The 21,002-nt window shown below is 38.6% G+C and overlaps 1 protein-coding gene across 1 annotated transcript in view; it reads left to right on the top strand.

The window, feature by feature from the left end:
* The window catches only part of LOC139735421 (uncharacterized), a 139,467-nt gene that overhangs the window by 101,734 nt on the left and 16,731 nt on the right, over positions 1-21,002 (top strand). The window contains exons 10-14 of the mRNA XM_071646174.1: positions 634-661; positions 13,180-13,242; positions 14,068-14,163; positions 15,592-16,584; positions 17,632-17,700. Of these exons, the coding sequence (XP_071502275.1) occupies positions 634-661; positions 13,180-13,242; positions 14,068-14,163; positions 15,592-16,584; positions 17,632-17,700 (1,249 nt within the window). The remainder of the gene's footprint in view (positions 1-633; positions 662-13,179; positions 13,243-14,067; positions 14,164-15,591; positions 16,585-17,631; positions 17,701-21,002) is intronic.

Raw genomic sequence — 21,002 nt, forward strand, 5'->3', positions numbered from 1 at the left:
TCAGTTATAATATCACTGATGACCATTTCAGTGTCTGCTTACTCTCCAATATCGCAATGTTCCAAAGTCCATTATTTTTATTACTGTCTGTGCTCTTTGTTAAGAGTGCCCAAATGTGTTCATGATTTTTTTTTTTCTTTTTGAACCAGCAAAGCATCAAGTAATTAGAGTAATTAGACCAGAGCCATATGCTGTCAGTGTATCGCTGTAGCACCGGCTTTTAGTTATATGTCATGAAGTAAAAAAAACAACAAAACAAAACAAATGAGATTGTCTTTTTAATATTGCATTCCTCAATTTAATAAAGGGACATGTCAACTGAAATGTATCCCATTACCTATCTTGGCAATGAGGTGATTGCTTTCCTTTTTTATTTTTCAACCCTCTTTTTCTATGAAAGAATTATTGTGATAATTTGATGACATTTTTCCAGGTGTAAAATACTTGTCATTTTCCCTTGAATATTGTATGTTTCTCTATCTGCTCTTTTTATTCCATTTTTCTTTCCAGGTGCCAAGGGAGTATATTGATGTAATGAGCTTGTCGATAATTACATTAATAAATTCTGTTATTTTGTTCTCTCAACTGTCATATTTATTTTTTTCGTTTAATCCTTTTCTTTTCTCCCCACAGTGCTCCAATTCCATGAACATGTACTGAAGTAAGCGAAATATTGCATTATACTCGAGTATATCGCACACCTGCACTCCTGTGTATTCACATCTAGCCTTAGTCGCACTCAATAATACCTTGATCTGTCGTGCCTGTGTGTTTAATGTAGTAACAGAGAGAGACAGATTAACCTGCATGAGGTGGAGATAGAGAAGAGAAGCATATATCTTCTTCTTCTTCTTCTTTTTCTTCTTCTTCTTCTTCTTTGTAAGTGGAATCTATGGACCAAAGTAGAAAATAACTTCCATTATTATCACAACTTTACTGAAGAAAATGTGAATATGGCATGACATATAAATTCTCTTCTCGTTTTGCATTTAACATAACTGCCTTTCCTTTTTTTTTTGTCACATGAGGGTTGTACATCATTTTGTTGTGTAAAGGAGGAAGGGGGGGGGGGTATGATTAGAAAAGAATGAACTATGGATTGCAAACAAGATTTCTTGTTGTTGAATAAAGCATCACAGATTATGACCTGCAGTGACCTATTTTCATTATTTGTTCCAAAGTGCATATTGGACTCTTATTTTGGTCAGTGTTCATTTGTTTTTGTTTGATTGATTTTCAAAAACTTTTGATTTTTCATTTCTTTAATGCCTTCATTTAAGGAATAAGGAAGGCTATTGATTTTCAAAAACTTTGATTTTTCTTTTCTATAATACCTTCATTTACGGGATAAAGAGGGGTTAGGGTGGGCAAAAAAGAAGAAAAAGAAGAAGAAATTGCTCCTCATAATCTTTACAGACTTGGAAGGAGTCTGCTAAAAGTACTATGAGGTTGAATTTTAGCCACCTCTTGCAAAGAACTACCAATTCTCTCTCCCTCTCTGCTTTCAGTCATATACTTTATATACTTATTATTGTGCTTGTGTGAGTGCATTACTAGTAGAATGCCCTTGCTACTGCAAAGAATTTCCCCTCTTTCCTTTGTCGAAAATGTTTTGAATGTGCATGCTTAATGCTCTCTAAGCTGTAGAATAACATGCTTCTTGCCTAAATCCTGTATCTCTTGGCTTATTTACATTTGTTTTTCCTTATTTTATTTCTCCTGGCTTCTCATCAAACTTTGTATCCTGTCCATCTTTCACCTGTGGAGTCATGCATCATGTTTCTACTGCTGTCTCAGTATAAATCTTTTTCTAAATCCTTTCTCCATGATAAATGATTTATCTCTCTTTTAAATTATTTTATCATTTATCCATACTTTCGTCTGTCTCTCTCTCTCTTTCTCCATCTCTGTCCCTCCTTCTGTCTGTCTTTGTATCTCTTGTCTTTTGCCCTGATGAAACAAACATCGCTTCATGTGAACAACAATCTGTATACATTACTCCTCATTTCTTATAATTTAACTGCATTTCTGTATATTGTAATCTAGCCATTCCACTTTATATTTTCATATTATTTGTGATTGTCATATCATCATATGAAGAAACACATCACACTGTCTGTTCTTACTCTTTTCCTGTGTGCAACCGCTCGATCTTCCTGTAATACATGCATGTGCAACTTGTTTCCATGTAATCACTGATCTGCACATATGCCTTTCTGGATCCTGTATAATGGTGCATGGCTGATTTGTAGCGTGATTGCAATTTCAGATGTAGGCCCTACTGGTTCATTATAATTTGTGTGGGTTTTGTTTTTTTTCTCTCTCTCTCTTGCTATTCGTAGACTATCACTAGAAGTGCAAACACTAATGTTGAAAACATCAATACTTTCTTCATGAAAATTTATGGGACCACCATGCGGCAAGAAAGGAGAAAAACATTTGGGATCCAGTATAGGCCTTACATGAATACTGGTACATGGGGCTAATAAAAACTGATAATATCCCTTACAGAGATCTCAAGGAAATTATTTCCTCTTTTGACTGTGAGTAAGTCAGTGTCATGTAGTTATGAAATGTAGAATGCAAACATGCTACTTTTCATAGTCCCATACATTTAAATTGCTGTTTGAAGAGGAGAAATTAAATGCATATGGTGCATGAAGAAATACTGATAATTTTGCATTGATCCTGAAAGCTTACTTTTCAATGAGTTTATACGTCAGTAGTAATTTCAGTCTTCCGGATTCGTTAAGAATGTCCAGTATGTACAATAGCGCAAAAGTGGGGGGGGGGGGGGGTGGACCTTATTTATACATACAGCTCTGTATTAGTGCTAGCAGATTGCACCTTGCTAGTACACACTTTCTTTCCATTTCTTCCCCATTATATTGTGCCAATGCCATTCACTTAACCACAACTGACCATTACATATATTGTGATATATACTGTGCTCAAACTCACTGATTGTCCTTGATTATTTGCCATTTCTACTCCTTCTATTGTGATAATTTTGTGTTGCTGCTTCCGTTTTTTTTCCCTCTGTCATCGTTGTCGACCCCACCGCGCTTACCCCCGATGCCTACCCCATTACTTCCCTTCTCCGTGTGCCAGTAATCACCCTAATCGAGACTTGTCAGAGACGATGAGAATTTATCTGTCGCGAGGAATTGCATCTTGCGGCAGCTTGTATGTCCTAATGCATGAAATGATGAATCGTTTCTGATGTATTCTAATGCACTCGCTCAAACTGGGTGCCTGGAAGTTTCATATCATGGTATGCTCATAACGCCATCAAAGTGAATTACATCTTACCTTCTGCTGTAATTTTCTCTTCACTTTCTTAGAGTATTTGTCTTGGGAGTAATTTTTCGCATCAAGGCCATTGCGGCAGTCCGATGTCATAATTCAATGAAAAGAATGATGCCCAATGAAGGAATGGTGTAGGGTGAAAAGTTGATATGTGGAATATTCAGCAAAATTGGACAAATTTCAGGAAATTGTAACCACATTAATGTGTGCATTGAATCTAACATAGCACCCCTTGAAAATTGTGACAAGGATCATAAACTGTAACATATGGATAATGCTCAGTCATGTTGTGTTACTAATCTTTGCATACTTATCCATTTTTTTAAGAAATATTTTTTCTCATCTATCAAAGGTTAAAGGGAGGATAATAATCACAGGGTAATAAATCTTGTTTGGTATTCAGCAAATGCATTTTCTTGCACCAGCATTGATTGTCACTATCTTATTACTGTCATGAAAGCTTTGAGGTTTCAAAAGAATTGCCATGTTGCCAAAGGCAAATATTACATAACACCTGAGAACGGAAACCGATAAATAGTGTATTTCATCTATGATATTTATGTTTTTTTCTTTGTGTGTTTCTCCATGTGGAAATTAGCAATGATAGGTATTGACAGGGTGTTCAAATTACAGTGCGCTGTGTTAAGAAGCATTTGTTTGGGTTGTCCAGAACTGAATTTTTTTTTTTTTTTTTTTTTTTTGTGAGTGTGTGTGTGTGTGTGTGTGTGTGTGCACTTACCCATGGTGTAAAAAGAGGACACACATACAAACTTTATATTTAAACTGAGGACACACAGAGAACCGAGGACGTCCTCGGTACGCAGACCATTCCAAATGGTCTGCTTTTGCATGTAGGGGTACATGTTTGTAGGTCCTCGATTGACGAGAGTCCTACTTACACACAGGTCCTCGGTTATGTGGTGAAATTCTTATGGGTGAAACAGGTCCTCGGTTTCCAGCATAGACGCGTATGTGTGTGTGTGTGTGTGTGTGGGCATGTGAAGCTTTAGGGTTAATTACCTCATTTATTCCTGTTCCAAAAGTTTAAAAACTGTAAGAAATTTTAAAGAAAAATTTCAAGTGTTATGCTTTAAGAGCCACTCACTTTCAAAATGTTGAAACTTCCTTGATACAGGTCAAGTTGCGCTCAACATTTTTTGCTCATCTTCTGGCAACTATTTCTTTTGAGATATATATAGAAAGACAGAGACAGAGATGGAGAGACAGACAGAGAGAAGGAGAGAGAGAGAAAGAGAAAGAGCATGTGGCCTATGAATGCTGCTGCCTTTGAAACAGTCACAACCATAAAGATATAATCACATTTCCCTGTTTCAGTGCAGGAGGGGTTGTCGAGAGCAATTGTGAAATATTAAGTGCCGTATTCTCATCTTTTGAAGTATCATCTAATAGATGATGCGTTGATGCAAATGAGCCTTATGAATGTTGCAAAACCAGGAAATTTGTTAACCGTGCCTCTTTCATCGGGGGCAGGTGCACCCGCTTTGCACAGATGCTGCGGTTTTTATGTCAAACAAAGAACTTAAAGCATGCAAGTTGGTCTTTGTAAGAGAAAGAGAGAGAAAGATAAGAATGAGTTGAAATTAGCATTATCTAACATGAATGTAAGTAGATGGTGTTAAAGGACATTCCCCTATCATTAAGAGTCATCCTCTGTGTCAGTGCTTCAGTTATAGTCTTGTCGCTATGTAAAACTGAAAATTAACGACATATTATATTGATGTGAAACCGTTCATTTTGTTGTCCTGGTGACTAATGGCACTTATTCTCACACATTCTTCCATGTCTTTAGAATACGGACAAGCAAAAATTAGAGTGATCTACCCAATGTGGTGTGTGCTTGAGAATATGCTGTGTAGATACTAGTGTAGGAGTATGAAGGAATAGTACAATGAACTTTTCTGTGCACATTATGAAACATAATGAGTTCTTGCCATATTAGATTTAGTCCTATAAATTGATCATATCATATCATGTATATACCATACCATATGCCATACATGTGCAGAAATCTTCTTTCATGTAATATAAAACATCAACTACAAATGAATGTGCAAAAGTTTCTCTGAAACCATTTATCAGAATTGGTCACTGGCGTAATCAGGGGGAATAGATTGATTTTTAACTCAGAATTGGCAACCAAAAATGATGTTATTCAATGCCTGCAGATGCATTTCTGACTTGTTCCATGACCCCCATCCACCCCCCCCCCCCCAAAAAAAGACTGTGACTGTGTCATCCCTTCAGAGCTAAAGACATTTCATGCTCTTATGCTGCATTTCAAATCCAAACAGTAGCCACATTTCCCTGTCCAGTCAACTTGCCTATGGGGTTTGTGAACCTGATCAGATCGGGTCTCCTTTAACCGTATTCTTTCTGTTTGTACTGAGCTGAAAGGCTGCTCAAGGCTGCTGGAGGAGGAGTCAGAACCTGCACTTTGCTCAGTATGAATAGGGTTCTCGTAATGCCTCATATAGCACCCTTCAGAGATCGGGTGTGAAACGGGTAGACTCTTTACAAGCAGCTAGGTATGATCCTACCATAAATTGCAGCACTGTGAACACACCCCTGATCCCTTCCCAGTCCATTCATTCCAAGAGTGTGTTTGCTATAACTACATTGTATATATACGTCTTTCTGTGAGTGCATCTTCCGATACGGAGGGTTTTTTTTTTTTTAAATCCTTCTCTTTCTTTTATCCTTTCCTCCTTTTTTTTTCTTCTTCCAATTCTCGATTGACAAAGCCCAAAGCACAAGAGTGACTCTAGTCTGAAGGTTGCTTAAATGTCATCGTCTCACCAGCCAGATGTGGCTTTCTAATAGTGGGCTTACATTATGGAGCCAGGCAAATACTGTAGTAGACAGGCAGGCAGAGAGAAGACATATTACTTTCTTATACATCTTTACTTTTATATCTACATGTATATATATATCAGTCAGAATTCCCATCTGGGTTCTCCATATGCAGAGATCATTAAGTTTGTATGTCATATCTTGCCTAATTGTTATTTCACAAGGCTTCCCCTCCCTACCTTCTTTTTTGTTTTGTTTGTTTGTTATGTTTTGTTTTGTTTCTGCCCTCTTGAGACTACCGTGCTGCCGAGCATCTGCCGTAAGGCCTTTCAAAGTAGGGTGGAAAATTGTGAATGTTCCATCAATGAAAGTAAAGTTCTATACATAATTCTTATTAACGTACGATCAGTTTTATTGGTGCTGCACTTTTTAGTGACTAGACATACTAAAATGGCGCTTAAATTTGCCATGCAATCAAAAAAAAAAAAAAAAAAACTGTGCTAAACTTTCTTGCACTACGGATAAGTTGCCACTATAATTGAATCTCATACAAACAGAATGGATAATACATGGGACTGTGCAGTTTGCCAAGTTGCCATTCCTAGCTAATTCAATGCACATAGTTACTTGTACAGATGGAGTTATCATGTCATTTGTTTTACTGGAGTGTAATAGACCCAGCAGGGTTTTACATCATACACTGTATTATTTTGACAAGTACAATTGATCTTTGATCTTAGTCTCTTTTGTTTTGACATAATGACTAATGCCCTTGTCTAGCAATATATAATTCATGATTAATCTTTTTTTTAATGCCTATTATCCAGTGCCATTGTGTGCATGTTGAGTGTCAGGGCTGCCAACACTGGAAACTAGTTGAGAGTGAGACTCCCATAGGCCAATGCTATAATTTAGGAGTCAAAATGCGTGAGATCAACAGAAATGCATGCAAATGAAATAAAGTTTTAGAGTGAGAAAGGACCAAAATGTGTGAGTCTCACGCTCAATGCGTGAGAGTTGGCAGCCCTGGAGTGTGTGTATGTGTATATGGGTGTACACCCTTGTGTGAACATGTGTCATTGTGTTTGTTTCTATGTGAGTGTGTATGTGTGTGTTTGTATGTTTATAAGTGTGTTTTACTAGTTATTTTTGTCCTCTGTGAGAAGTTATTTGTACGAAAAGATAAGACAGTGTTTTTAGTCCCTTACGAATTCTGAGTAATGAAGGTAATTTCCTTAACCGCTATCTATTTACTTAACCGCCAATGTGTAACAATTTCTTCCTATCACTAATGTTGAATATGTCAGAAAAGTGGCAAAAAAGCAACAACTTTTGAACATGATTAAAAGATGATAGAGTAGGTGAATGTGTGCCAATGGATTGAAGAGATTATCTGCCCATGTGGCAGTGTTGGATATGTAATGCATTTCCAGAAGAATAACACAACTGAAATCAAATTCAAATCATCTTTTTCGTTCACTCAACAGGTGTGTTGAATATTGCCACATGTGCATTTCATATCAAAATCATATGTTGGAAAGTTATATAATATCTATGTCTGTGTTACAATAATGTACGCAAGTAAAGTTATTTATTATTCCTAGCAGTGTACCAGTACAGAAGTGTCAGTCGAGGATATTAATAACCTACAGGGATAGCTGTATTTCTTGATTCACGGTACATTTGATTTGTGAAGCAAAAATGTTGTAAGATAAAGCATAGGTGAGCATTTCTAGATTCAGCATTATTCCCCAAATAATTTTTAAATCTGTAGTTGAAACGTAGGTTGATCCCATTTAGGACAGTAATGCTTTCAAACCAGCAGCAAGTCTTAAGTTTCAGAGAACAAGACATTTCTTTCTCTCTCTCTCTCCCTCTCTCTGATTAAGAGTTTGCATAATCAGTTCAATGAAAGATTTTGATGTTTATTCAGCCATGAAGACTACTGTAAAAGTGGAAATTTTTGCACATTTCGCGCAACCACAAACTAGTGCGAAAATAAAAGCATGTGAATATTTTTGCTTGCCAAATGTTCCAGTACTTGATGTCGGGATCCCACAGAATTAAAAACAAACGCAAACAGAAAAACTGACCAGACATGAATATTATTTATTAGTGGAAAATTGAGCAAAGAAAATGGGATTCCATCCCGATGGAATCCCATTTTCTTTGCTCAATTTTCCACTAATGAATTAAAAACATGTGAAACTCTTCTTACCCAGCCCAGCGCGAAAAATTAGTTGCGCAAAAATATCCACTTTTAAAATAGTTCTGAATTTGATGGAATGAAATTTCATTGAAATGATTCCTTTCAGGTGGCTCTGAACAGAGAATTGTACTGGGGGGTCATAAGATGTGCAGTGTAATGAGAAGTATTGGCCGGGGCCTAATCTTCAGATATATGAGTTTGACATAATACAGAGGCTGACATTATGCGGGTTATATTTGAAATTCATCAAAAGACTGAAAGATATAGATAGATAGATAGATAGATAGAGAGAGAGAGAGAGAGAGAGAGAGGGGGAAAGAGAGACTGTACTGCAATCCCTCCAGGCCAACGTTTATTTCGGCAGATCATACCAGTGTCGCCGCTACGAAGTCGTCGTCGGCACACATCTTTTTCTCAGGCAGCTGCTCTTTTCATTGCTGGGAACATGTAGTCTTCTGCCCCAGCCTTTTCCTGCCTATTCCCCTCCCCTCCCTCCTAATTCCCAACTCGTCAAGAGTATATGTATCCTACATACACTAAGATCTCTGACCAGATGCAAAGATAATCATGTTTGTGTTGTGATGTACTGGGGAATACACATCCCTCATCAAATGTTTAGGTTGATAGGCAGAAAGTAGTTACTGCTATGTTGATTATTAAAGAGTAAGCAGGCTTATTTCTTTTTTCAAAAATCTCAGCATCCAGCAACAAGAACAACAACAAATTTAAGAAGGTCTTGGAGACACAATGCTAAAATTGCCAAAAATTACTATAAGGCATGCTGTAGGTTTTCTTTGGTTTGTTTTTGTTTGTATTTTTAATTTGTCAAGCTAAATTGTATGCTGTATATGCCATATATTTGTCAGTGATTTTACTGGTGTGAATTGGCAAGTCTTTTGATATTCACAAATTACAACTGACAAAATGATATATTGCTACCTGTAGCAAAGATGCAATTTATGTGTTTCTCCTGGTTAGAAGGCTGTCTACACATCCCACTTGAACTACTAGTAGTCTGTAATGTACAGTCTTTTTCATGCTTTTCTCCTGTTCAATCTTCAGGTGTGACTACATGTACACGCAGCTGGTTTTCTTGCACTCAGCTGTCTGTCTTAGTCTCAGACCTCCACATAGGACTAGACACTCAAACAGACGACAGCAAAAAGAGCTCACCTAGATTTAAGTAAAATTACTTTACTGCCCCCTTGTTTCATGAGAAATGTTTTAATACGAAGTTTCTTCCGAAATGCCTTTGAATTGTCTTTTGTTGTTTGTTTGTTTTGTTTTGTTTTGTTTTTTGCTGTTGATTTTTTTTCTGAGTTTTCTGTTCAGCAGTTTTCTCAGTGGAGAAAACAATGTTGTAAAAAGAGTTGTTGATGTCCAATCAACTATTGCTGGTAGAATAGGTTTACATTACTGTGGGAAATATAGGGTGTCTTCTTTGCTGTTGTTGAGAGAAATGCAGTACGATAGCTAAGCCCTTAGAGAAGATTCGGTTCTCCCTATATCACTATTCATAGAACATTTACTTGCCTTTTGTGTGTTCATTTGAGATATTTGCTTCCAGGAATTTGCTGTCTAGAAGCAAGACTTGTAGAGGATTAGTTCATTTTGCATTGTAAAGTTCAATGATATACCTTGGGAAATCACACCCTTACATTATTCACCCACCCCCACCCCCATCCCCATCCCCAACCCCCAACCCCCAACCCCAACCCCCATTCCTACAAAGGAAGATATAGAAATCACAGCTTGCTTTGATTTTGACGTAAAGGCCTGAATTCAAAACACAAACTTCTCCATGTGTTCTTTAATATGAACGTTGTTGACATGGGATACCATATTGTTACTGACCTCATTATCTGTTTCCTTTCTTTTCTATCTAACTTGTTAATTGCTTTTCATATATCATATGACCATTTTCAGTAGTGGTCTAATACTGTTCAATCTAACAGCCTTGCATAATTTCTCCCCCCCCCCCCTTTTTTTTTGGTATTGGCTTCTTCAACTTGCATGAAAGATATTGTGTTCAGCAAATGTTCAATTTGCTGTTTTTAATGTTTTTTATTGTACTAGATCAAATCTTTGCTTTTGAAATTTAAATTTTGAAACTTTGTTTGAACATTTTAGTTCTGAATCATACCATGGTGGTACTTGGGTATCTATCCTGCCTACCGTCAGATTCTTATTGTGAGTTTACAAGGAAAAAGAAAAGAGAAGGAATGTTCTGGAAGTTAAGGACTGTCTTGTTGGTGGTTTAAGTTTGATCTTTGTAATGTCATACAATGTACATTACAATGATTACTACTGCTAACAGGACTAAAATCAATGACTCATATATATATTGATGCTTTTCAAAATTCTAAAGTGAACCTTCATTTTGAGATGGGTAGAAGTTTGGTATGCACAGCCAATCTTACAACTTCCATCTATTATGAAATATGTCAATGAGCTAATAATTATAACATGGCAAACACTTGCTGGAGATGACAGATCAGTTGAAAACCACCAACACGTACTGTAGTTGGGCAGGTGGGACTGTACTAAGTTGATATTATAGTGAAGGGAAGTTAGATGTTTCATTTTTTTCTCACCGTCAATTTTGATCTCCCCTATCTTCTATAAGTCTTGTCAGTCTAAGCATTTTGTAATATCTTACATTTCATTGTCTGATTAAAAAAAAATGCAATACATGCAATAGCTTTTCAAACATGTCCCCCTAAAATTTTGCTCTTTTAACTCCTCAACTCTTGCTCTTCACCCACACGTAGTGGCACACCAAACCCCTGAGGCGATGGTGCATTGTGGAAGGATTGTATTCCCATCAGATTATGGAATGAATTTGTCTTAGCACGTGGAGAACATTTGATATTACCTGTGATGGAGGATTCAGGGAGGATTTCGGCGATAGTCTATGAATCGAGCCTCTGTCAGTAGCTCAGAAATTGTGTGTGAGTGGATGTGTTTGATGTGTTTGTGTGTGTTCCTAGTCCAGTGGCAAATGGTAATATCGGCACAGATGTGGGGCGCCAACAACTTTAAAAAGAAAATATGGGGTGGGGAAGTTTTCTGCTGAAGTCATTTTGAAAACTGTGCAGAGTTAATTCTTTGTCATTGGAGATGGGCTCTTGATTGATTACCATGGAAAATATGTCATTCATAATTGAAGTCTTCAAGTGGATGTGAGACTAAACTGATTATTTTTGTTTGTTCACAGAAAATGATCAGCCAAAGAGGTGATAGAGCAAATTTCTCTTGTGAAAATTGTTTGCACAGTGTACTATGTGATTGATGATATACTCTTAGGATCATCATCCTAAATTGTTATTTGCACTGCATACATTTGAAATGGGACTGAAATAATCTAAATGTATGATGCAGAGATTTGGAGTGCATACATTCCCACAAATTCACAATATATAAAATGTGCGTTATTTGTTTTATAAAATATGCACAAGAGTAAAATAGTGAAATTAAGCCTATTTTCCTGTCATGTGTCTGGTAGCAGTGAGACATTTATCCAGTGTGAACAGTTATTGGAAGTACTAGACATATGATGACATATGCAATGATTTTAGCGATTTTGGACACTTATTTACTTTCGATAGTAAAAATAGTCACACATGACAATTAGCCAATCAGATTGCAAAGATATTGAGACCCATTTGATGATAATTGATTAATGCCATATTGATTTTACTTTGTAATAAGATTAATGAATTTGCAAAAGAGTATTGACAGTGTCTCCATGTCACTGCATGATTAACCCATATTTGGAGATATCATGATTCACAGATTAAGGAAAATGAGGAAAAAGTATTCGAAAATTGGATAACACAGCTATTTTCAAATTGTTTATCGGGTCATCATCTCATTTGGGGAGAAATTCAAAGCTCTGATTTTTGTTCTTTTCTTGTCTTCTTCTTCTTCTTTTTTGTCTAGCCTCTCTAGAAATCTACAAGCAAGGAGTGGGCATTGTTTTCCTATTTTGCAATCTAGCGATATGATCAGTTTTCATGTGGGGAGAGAGAATGAAAATTGAGTTTACAATGTGGATGTAAAAATAGAAGAATCCCACTTGGTTTCTAAGGGCATCATTAAAAGTAGTGTATTTTTGTCATACAATGGACTGTATAATATATGCATATCTAGCTTAGGTTACACTGCACTAAGAATAGATTATGCATACCATGTGGGTGACACAAACGGCATTGTAATTTTTCTTCAGAGTTTTATGAGTTTTGTTTTCCATGGCCTTTCGATAACTGTTCTGAATAACTTTTTTGTTGGACTGTTGCTAATTCATTTACCAATGCCTGTGTGTGTGGTATCAGGTATTTGTGAGTGTGTATGTGGATGCATGGCATTCGTTGTGTTTTAGACAGCATGTGTGTGTTTGCGTGTGTGTATAAACATTTATGTGTGTGTATGCTATGTGTGTATGAAGCTTATGAATCATGGCATGTTGACCTGCTTTCCACACAGGATTCATGAAAATGCAGACCGTTCCTCTCATTCGACCGAACATATTGATTGCGATAAACTTTGTTCATCATTCGTCATTCTTCACCATAATTAGATTTTTATTTGCTGAAACTGTGCATGAAGCATCTGTCACTAAAATGAGATTTTTCCTATTTTGAATACAATGTAGGTATTTGACAAGAAAATGGGCACATGGAGTAAGCGTCATTAATTGATACCTTAGGCAAGCACTTCAGTTTGTTCAAGCAGTTTATTTATCAAACAGGTATCAGTTTTGATAATTGAATGGCAAATAAAGATTTGCTCTCCAGCTGTGTTCAACTTTTTGTTAACTTTTTTTTTTTAATACTTTGTTTTTTCCTAAGGTGCCCCACCCCAGGCTGCTCAGGGCGGGGACATGTCAACAGTAACAGAAACTCACATCGCAGGTAAGAGGAGATTGGCATTATTATTGCCTTAGGCTTCACTTTGGCTGGAATCAGCCTAATCTACTCAAGAGTAAGCTGAAGACTGGCTTGTAATAAACCCAGGTTGATACCAGTGATCAGCTGGCTGTAGATTAATTAACCTTGCACTTAACATGAATTTGGCAGTAGGCCCTAAGCCTCCATGACAATACTTCAATAATTCCTGTGAGCCTTTTTCAATTATAGATCAATATGTGTAAGCCTGTTAAGTGATATTTCAATATGTGCCATTAATCATTGAAAAAACTTTACTTTTTTTGCATGCTTTTCATTGCAATGATTTGTATAGGGCTGACCAAGATGGATTATGCAGAAGTGAATTGTGACATGAAATCATCTTCAAAGTGCTTGGAAAATGAATGTTTGAAAATTGTTTATGTTTCCACAAAGGATGTTTTGTAATCATTCTATTAATCATGCTAAGCTGCAAAATTTTGTGTTTTTTGAGATAAGAAAAAATAGCGCAAAGATGATTCATTGCTTTTAGACTGAAAATGATGCATTACCAATGTTGAAAGATGAAAGGTAGTACACTGATCGATCATATGATACATATTGTCCAAATAGAATTTGCTGTGTTAATTAAGTTGTTTTTCAAAACAAACTCTGTTCCTGCTAGAAAGCTCACAGTGTTACTATATTTCTCTAGTATTGTGCCACTAAGGAATGAACTGTTCCTGTAATTACCCTACTCCTATTCTGGACTTGAGTTGGTACCCATGAGATGAAAATACAGTAAAGCAAGGGTACTGGACTTCACGATGATTCTTGCTCTGTTTCCTACAGCCTGTCCGGTTGTCCAATAGCAGCCGCCGAGAAGCTGGCCATTATACACGGACCCACTTCCACGCCACGTGTTCCCAGCGACAACAGAGTCATAGGGTGAGCTGGCCTCTATGGCCGCATGACAAACTGAAGATATCCGGATCTAAATTCAGAGAAGTAGTTTAAAGACCCCATAGTGTGGGATACCATGGAGTGATAAGGCTGGCCCGGCTAGGCTATACTGTATACGCCATATATATTTTGCGAGTCTAAATTTTCGCGAATCTTGAATTCCTGACGATTTCGCGAGTGGTTAAATTCGCGATCATGGAGTCCTGTACTGAATGGAGAAATGTGCATGACTATTGTGTACGTCACATCCACATCTGGATCAGAGTCAATATTTTCGTGTGTCTTTGATTTATGAATATCACCTGACTCGCGAAATTTAGCGAAAATAAAAACCTCACGAAATATTCGGCGTAAACAGTATTCCTCGTAGCAATTGCACAGACCTTTATCGCTGATCTCTGTGAGGAAATACACACTCAGCTGAAGAATCTTGACTGAAGTCAATTGTTACCGATGAGCGTATACTCTGATTACATATAGTTGTAGTTTTCGATTGTACCCTGGTGAGCAGCAAATGAATCCGGCCAACCATGAATCCCAACGAAACCGGGTCTTTAAATGTACCGGTAATCCATGGTTTGAGTTTAGTCCATGGACTAAAAAAGCAAATGTGAAATAGGTTTATCTTGCACATGACTGTGTCAGCGTGCATTCGTTTTGAATGTCTGGTATACAAGATGTTTTAAAGCATGTCTACATGATAAAAACCAATAATGATCCATGGACTAGACAAACTGTCATTGTTAATTCTGGTCAATATAAACAGATTTTGATTACATGCAGATCATCGCGATAATTACATCTGTTGTAACTGAATATCTTGTAAATGAAATTGGGAAAATTACAGCTCTTGCTTTTTAAAAGAAATCTCAGTAGAGTTTCTATTGTGAATTTAACATTCCCAAGCTTTGATTAATGGGGGGGGGGCAGTAGAATGAAAATTACTATGTTGATGTCTACAAAATTCAATCAAAGGCTTGTCTAAATTGGTCAATCTGAATCTCATACCCAGGAATCACATCTGATTGCCAAGATTGATAATTGATTAACCATTTTAACATTGTAGTATGCTGGTAACATTTGGGGATGGCAGATACACATTGTTGTCAAAATCGATGTATTTACATTAATGAGAAAACAAAATTTGGATATTGCGAAGAAACGCAGACAAAAATTGCACATCAAACAATGCTTTGTTTGAGTTCAATCAGCCATTTGATAAAAATCACAGGGTTTACTTCTTGATGAATGTAGACTCCTGGGCATATGTCCCAGTCAAGATTAAACCATGTTGTGCATATGACTTAGAAATATTTCTAATCTTGTCTCAAAGCTTGATTCTTTAAAAAGAATAATGTGTTGATTTCATCATGTGATTGATTTCCCCACCCTTCTGGATCTTGTTATGACTAGAAGACCGATGTATCTGAAGGAAGTAGATCCGATGACGGGAGTCACTACCATCTCTAGCTCCTCCACACCTCGCTCCACCCCGCTGGAGAAGTTCACCCCCAAACCATTCCCCTCAGACTCCATCGTGGCGTCTTTCAACCCAACCACGGGTCAGTTTGCCACCAGCCACAAACGCATCGCGCCCAAGGTGGTCTCGGCGGCAGGGCTGCTCCCGCCGCACAAGCGCCCGGCGCTGCCCAACGACGGGCTGGTGGACAGCAGCGAGGCAACTCTGGCTGCAGCAGCCATCAACCTCTCCCTCAAGTCGCTGCCGCCTAATGTGCTGCCCCACCTGGCGATACCGATGCAGCTGCCCCAGTCGCTGGCGCCAACGACGACCACTGCCATGCAGCAGCAGCCCCTGGACCTGGTCAAGATGGACAGCAACGGCACGCTGGACCTGAGCATGAAGTCCAGCAAGGCCGACAGTCACCACTCCTCACCGCTCACCCCACTCTCACAGCTCAACAGCCCTCTCCCGGCACCCACGCCCCCTCCGCCTCAGACACCAACCCAACAGATGTCGGCTGCAGGGTCCAGTTCATCTGGTATCGTCCAGCTGTCCATTCCCCAGCCCGTACTGCCAAATCCGGCCGCGTCAGTCTTCTCCTCTTTCCAGTCCCCTTCACCCGCCCCGCCCACCTCAGCCAGCAGCAACTCACCCACCATCCTACAGATCCCGCGTTCTTACGACCAAGCCGTGGACTTTTCGGCGGCGAGAAAGCAGCAGCCACTTCTGCCCAGCGTTCCCCTGACTCCCTTCACTGGGTCGTTGACCTCTCTGAGTAGTCCATTGACCTCTATCACGGGGTCATTGGCCTCCAGTGTGCCACTGACCACAGGGGGTACTGCCCTCTCGTCTGGAGGAGGACTACTCACGTCCATCGCCCCAAATGCTGTCGTTTCGAGCGGCGGCAACGTGTCGTTGACGAGCTTCTCCCGTGATGAACCTTCGTGAGTATATGACCCCACGGAAACAAAATAACCAGAGGTCCATTTCCATTGCTTTAAATCTAAACCAATCATAAAGCTGACACATCTTGACTTGCATCCTCGTGTGTGACACTGCTGCTAACAATTAAACCCAGCAATTGACATGACGCACCATTTCTTCATCCCCCTCTAATACAATGCAAGTCACCCTCCCCCCCAAAAAATAAAAAATAAAAAAAAATCAGAAATTCAACTTTAATCAGAAGCTTAGCAGATTTAGAAAGTAACAGAAACTCATCACGTGCTTGAACTCAATTACTGATCTAGTGGCAGCATAATAAAAAACTAAATGTAGCAAGATCACTGCTCTGTGTCTTCTGATCTTCCTTAGTTCCCCGTCTAATGTTAATACCGTTATGTCATCGTACTTACTAACCATTCTTTCATGAAACATTTTTTTTTTTCCTGTATTTTATCCCCACTTCAAAGTCGGTGAGGTTATTGGTCAGCAATCAAGGTCAAAATCTAATATTTTTACTTCTCTATTCAGTACTCCAAGAAACGGTCAACTTGTTTCCATCAAATGTGGTTAAGATATTAGTACTGGGCAAGAGTGATTTTTCTTTAGCAAAAGAAATGATTAAGATCCTTATGACATTTATGGTGCATACTCAAAAGCTTAAAGGGGTGAGATACCATATGACATACTGAGATACACTAGTAGCATTCTGTATTTCCCTACCGCTTTACCTAAAATGTGAAGTAATATATAAAAGGGTTTCATCTTTTTAAAACAAATCATTTAGTTGGCAATAGGGCTGATGTGTTGTGATCTCTCACATGCACTGTCGTGATTAAAAATGCGTTTGTCAAAGCAGATTCATTTTGTCATTTGAAGTGATGTCACTGTTTACTAACATTGTCATCTTTTTTTCTTTCTCCCCATTTTGTTCTGCTCACATTTTGATGAACAACACCACCTGTATTCATTCAAATCATCACCAACCCCAACCTCCCCACCCCCATGACACTTCTAACTTCCTAATCCCGATCTTACCTCACCACTAGTCCTCTCAAAAAAGCAAACAAACTTAACACGATGAAGGCTATGTATGAACCCAGGCGAGATTCGCTCAGGTAGGGATTCCAAACCAGATTCAGACACCCTTCCTCTCTTCATTTCAGGAGGGACATTTTTTTTTATGACAAAAGCTTTGGAATGGTTTCAATTTGTGCGATAGAAACCTGCATGTATTCTTCATGAAGAAGATTTATTCGCAAGTCTGTTGTGACTTTTGCTGCTGGAGATTTAATTAAATTCTTTTTACCTTTGCAATATTGATATGCCTACAAGTATCAAATCATACTTTTTAAGTATTGAGATCCTTAGCTGTTCTTAATCTAGCAAATAAAGCAGTAGTCGTATGTAGGAAGTTTGATTGTATGGTCATAAAAGTTTGTAAAACTTCGTACAATATAAAACAAAGGGGTCAAAGAAAGGTTTGCATTTATTTGATTATTGATTAAAGCAGTTTCATTTGTGAAATGATGTGGCTGATCGCTATTATTATCACAAACGTCCTTTGTGATCCTCTTTGAAGGACCTGCCAGTCATACATCTTATGACATCCAGTACTAGTACATAAATTGGCATTAATCATCATTTCAAGGAAGAATCTACCATTCCAAAGCTCTTTTGTGTATCTATTGGACTTGTGTTATTGGTTGTAAAGTGTTAGTGTTTTAGGTGAAGCGCACATATATATATATATATATTCTCTCTTTTATGAATGGGTTTACTGCTGGTATTTTTGGCAGGTCCCTCTTGCCAATCTTTATTATTTTGTGTTCATGAATGTGTAAGGTGCTGGGCAAAAGGTCATTGGTGTTGGGTGGCAAGAAATGCATGCATGGCAAGGTTGGTGACAGGAATTTTAAAAGAACTTAACAAAACAAAAGCACCAAATGACTGATGACATGAAGCAAATCCGTATAAATACTCTTATAAAATTTACTGACACATAGTCTCTTTAGCACACCTTTCATCACACATGTCTTTTCTGAAGAAGTCAAAATATATTTCTTTCTATGATGTGACCAGTGATAAAAGCATAAAAAGGTGGCACAGGTTTAGCCATGTTTGAAGATAAGTTACACTTGATTGTTCAAGACATTGGTTTGCTAGCATGTTTAATTTAATTTTTAAAAAAAATCAGCTGTTCAATGGATAACCTGTCTTTGGGGGACGATGCTCAATACATAACCTGTATAGAAAAACAAAACAAATATTTGCTTATCATTTCATTCCATTTATTTATTGATATGCACTATGCATGCGTAGGTTTGTAGTTTTTAGATCAACATGAACAAACAAGTTACCTACCGAGTGCAGTTTGTGTAATTCTATCTCTAGCAGTCTGTAAATTGCTCATGGCACCTAAGACCTTTTGCCCAACATAGACTCATGTATGGTGGTTTTGAATTTCCTAGCCAAAATCAAGAGTAGAGATGTTGCAATGCTCGAAAATGAAATCCTCCCAAAATGAAATTGAGGAGCCATTAATTGCCATTTTATTGGAAATTATACAGATACATTACTCTCCATTTTCTAGAATGGCTATAAAACTATGGCATGATCTGGATCAGTTTACCAATAACTATTTCTTACCAAGTTACTTTCAGAAACTCATTACAGTTTTTCCTTTATCAAAATAACTGTTATTACTACAGCAATGAAGGAAATGCTTGCTATAACAAATATTGGTCAATCATTAGAATAGCAATGACAGTTACACCAACAGGATTTGTGTATTTCAGATTCTAACCCAAGAACTAATGACTGGTGTTGCAGTCTAGCTAAAAATCAAATCAAATTAATAAAAAAAAAATTGCACATATCTCAGTTGCTGGTTCTCTAAGCAGTCAAGGACTTCACAAACATTAGACTCATTTTTTGCAATTTCTCTTCAATTTGAAGGAATCAGTTCTGTCATGTGCATGACTTTTTAGCTCACCTGAGCCAAAGGCTCAAGTGAGCTATTGCGATCGCCCTTCGTCCGGCGTCCGTCGTGCGTCGTGCGTCGTCCGTCGTCCGTCGTCCGTCGTGCGTCGTCCGTCGTGCGTCGTGCGTAAACTTTTTACATTTTCATCTTCTTCTTGAAAACCCCAAGACCGATTTTCATCAAACTTGGCAGGTAGCATCCCTAGGGGGTTAGGAACTCAATTTGTTAAAATGGGCACCATGCCCCACCCAGGGGGCCCCCAGGGGGGCCCAAACCCCCCAAAATTAAGGAATCTGTAAAAATCTTCTTCTCTAGAACCAGAAGTGATAGAGCTAAGTTAATACTATGAGTTAGTGCATTGATGACTGTAGTTTCAAGTTTGTTCATGGCAGAATCAGGGGTGCCCCCCTTGGGACCCAGGGGAGGGGGGTGGGGAGGGGTTCTAATGGGGCCTAAATTGTACATTTTCATCTTCTTCTTGAGAACCCCATGACCCATTTTCACCAAACTTGGCAGGTAGCATCCCTAGGGGGTTAGGAACTCAATTTGTTAAAATGGGCACCATGCCCCACCCAGGGGGCCCCCAGGGGGCCCAAACCCCCCAAAATTAAGGAATCCGCAAAAATCTTCTTCTCTAGAACCAGAAGTGATAGAGCTAAGTTAATACTATGAGTTAGTACATTGATGACTGTAGTTTCAAGTTTGTTCATGGCAGAATCAGGGGTGCCCCCCTTGGGACCCAGGGGAGGGGGTGAGGAGGGGTCCTTATGGGGCCTAAATTGTACATTTTTATCTTCTTCTTGAGAACCCCATGACCCATTTTCACCAAACTTGGCAGGTAGCATCCCTAGGGGGTTAGGATCTCAATTTGTTAAAATGGGCACCATGCCCCACCCAGGGGGCCCCCAGGGGTCCCAAACCCCCCAAATGAAGGAATCTTTATAAATCTTCTCTAGAATCAGAAGTTATAGAGCTGAGATAATACTATGAGTGAGTGCATTAATGACTGTAGTTTCAAGTTTGTTCATAGGAGATCCAGGGGTGCCCCTCTTGGGTAGGGGGGGGGGGTGGTTGGAAGGGTCCAAATGGGGGCCTGAATTGTACATTTTCATCTTCCTCCTGAAAACCTCATGATGGATTTTTGTCAAACTTGGCAGGTAGCATCCCTAGGGGGTCAGGATCTCAATTTATCAAAATGGGCACCATGCCCCACCCAGAGGGCCCCGGGGGCCCCAATCCCCCCAAATTAAGGAATCTTAAAAAAATTGGGCCCTTATTGTACATTTTCATCTTCTACTTGAGAATGCCTGGTCAAATTTTGGTAGAGCTGTGAATAAGATTAGTGACTGCGTGAAAGGTGAACTTGCGATACTCAGGTGAGCGCTAGACCCGCGGGTCTCTTGTTGGTGTGTACTCTTGATATCAACCCGTTGCCTG

Source organism: Diadema antillarum, unplaced genomic scaffold (assembly GCF_040938485.1).
Source record: "Diadema antillarum isolate AM-2024a unplaced genomic scaffold, OU_Dant_1.0 seq00000577_RagTag, whole genome shotgun sequence".
Lineage (NCBI taxonomy): Eukaryota > Metazoa > Echinodermata > Echinoidea > Diadematoida > Diadematidae > Diadema > Diadema antillarum.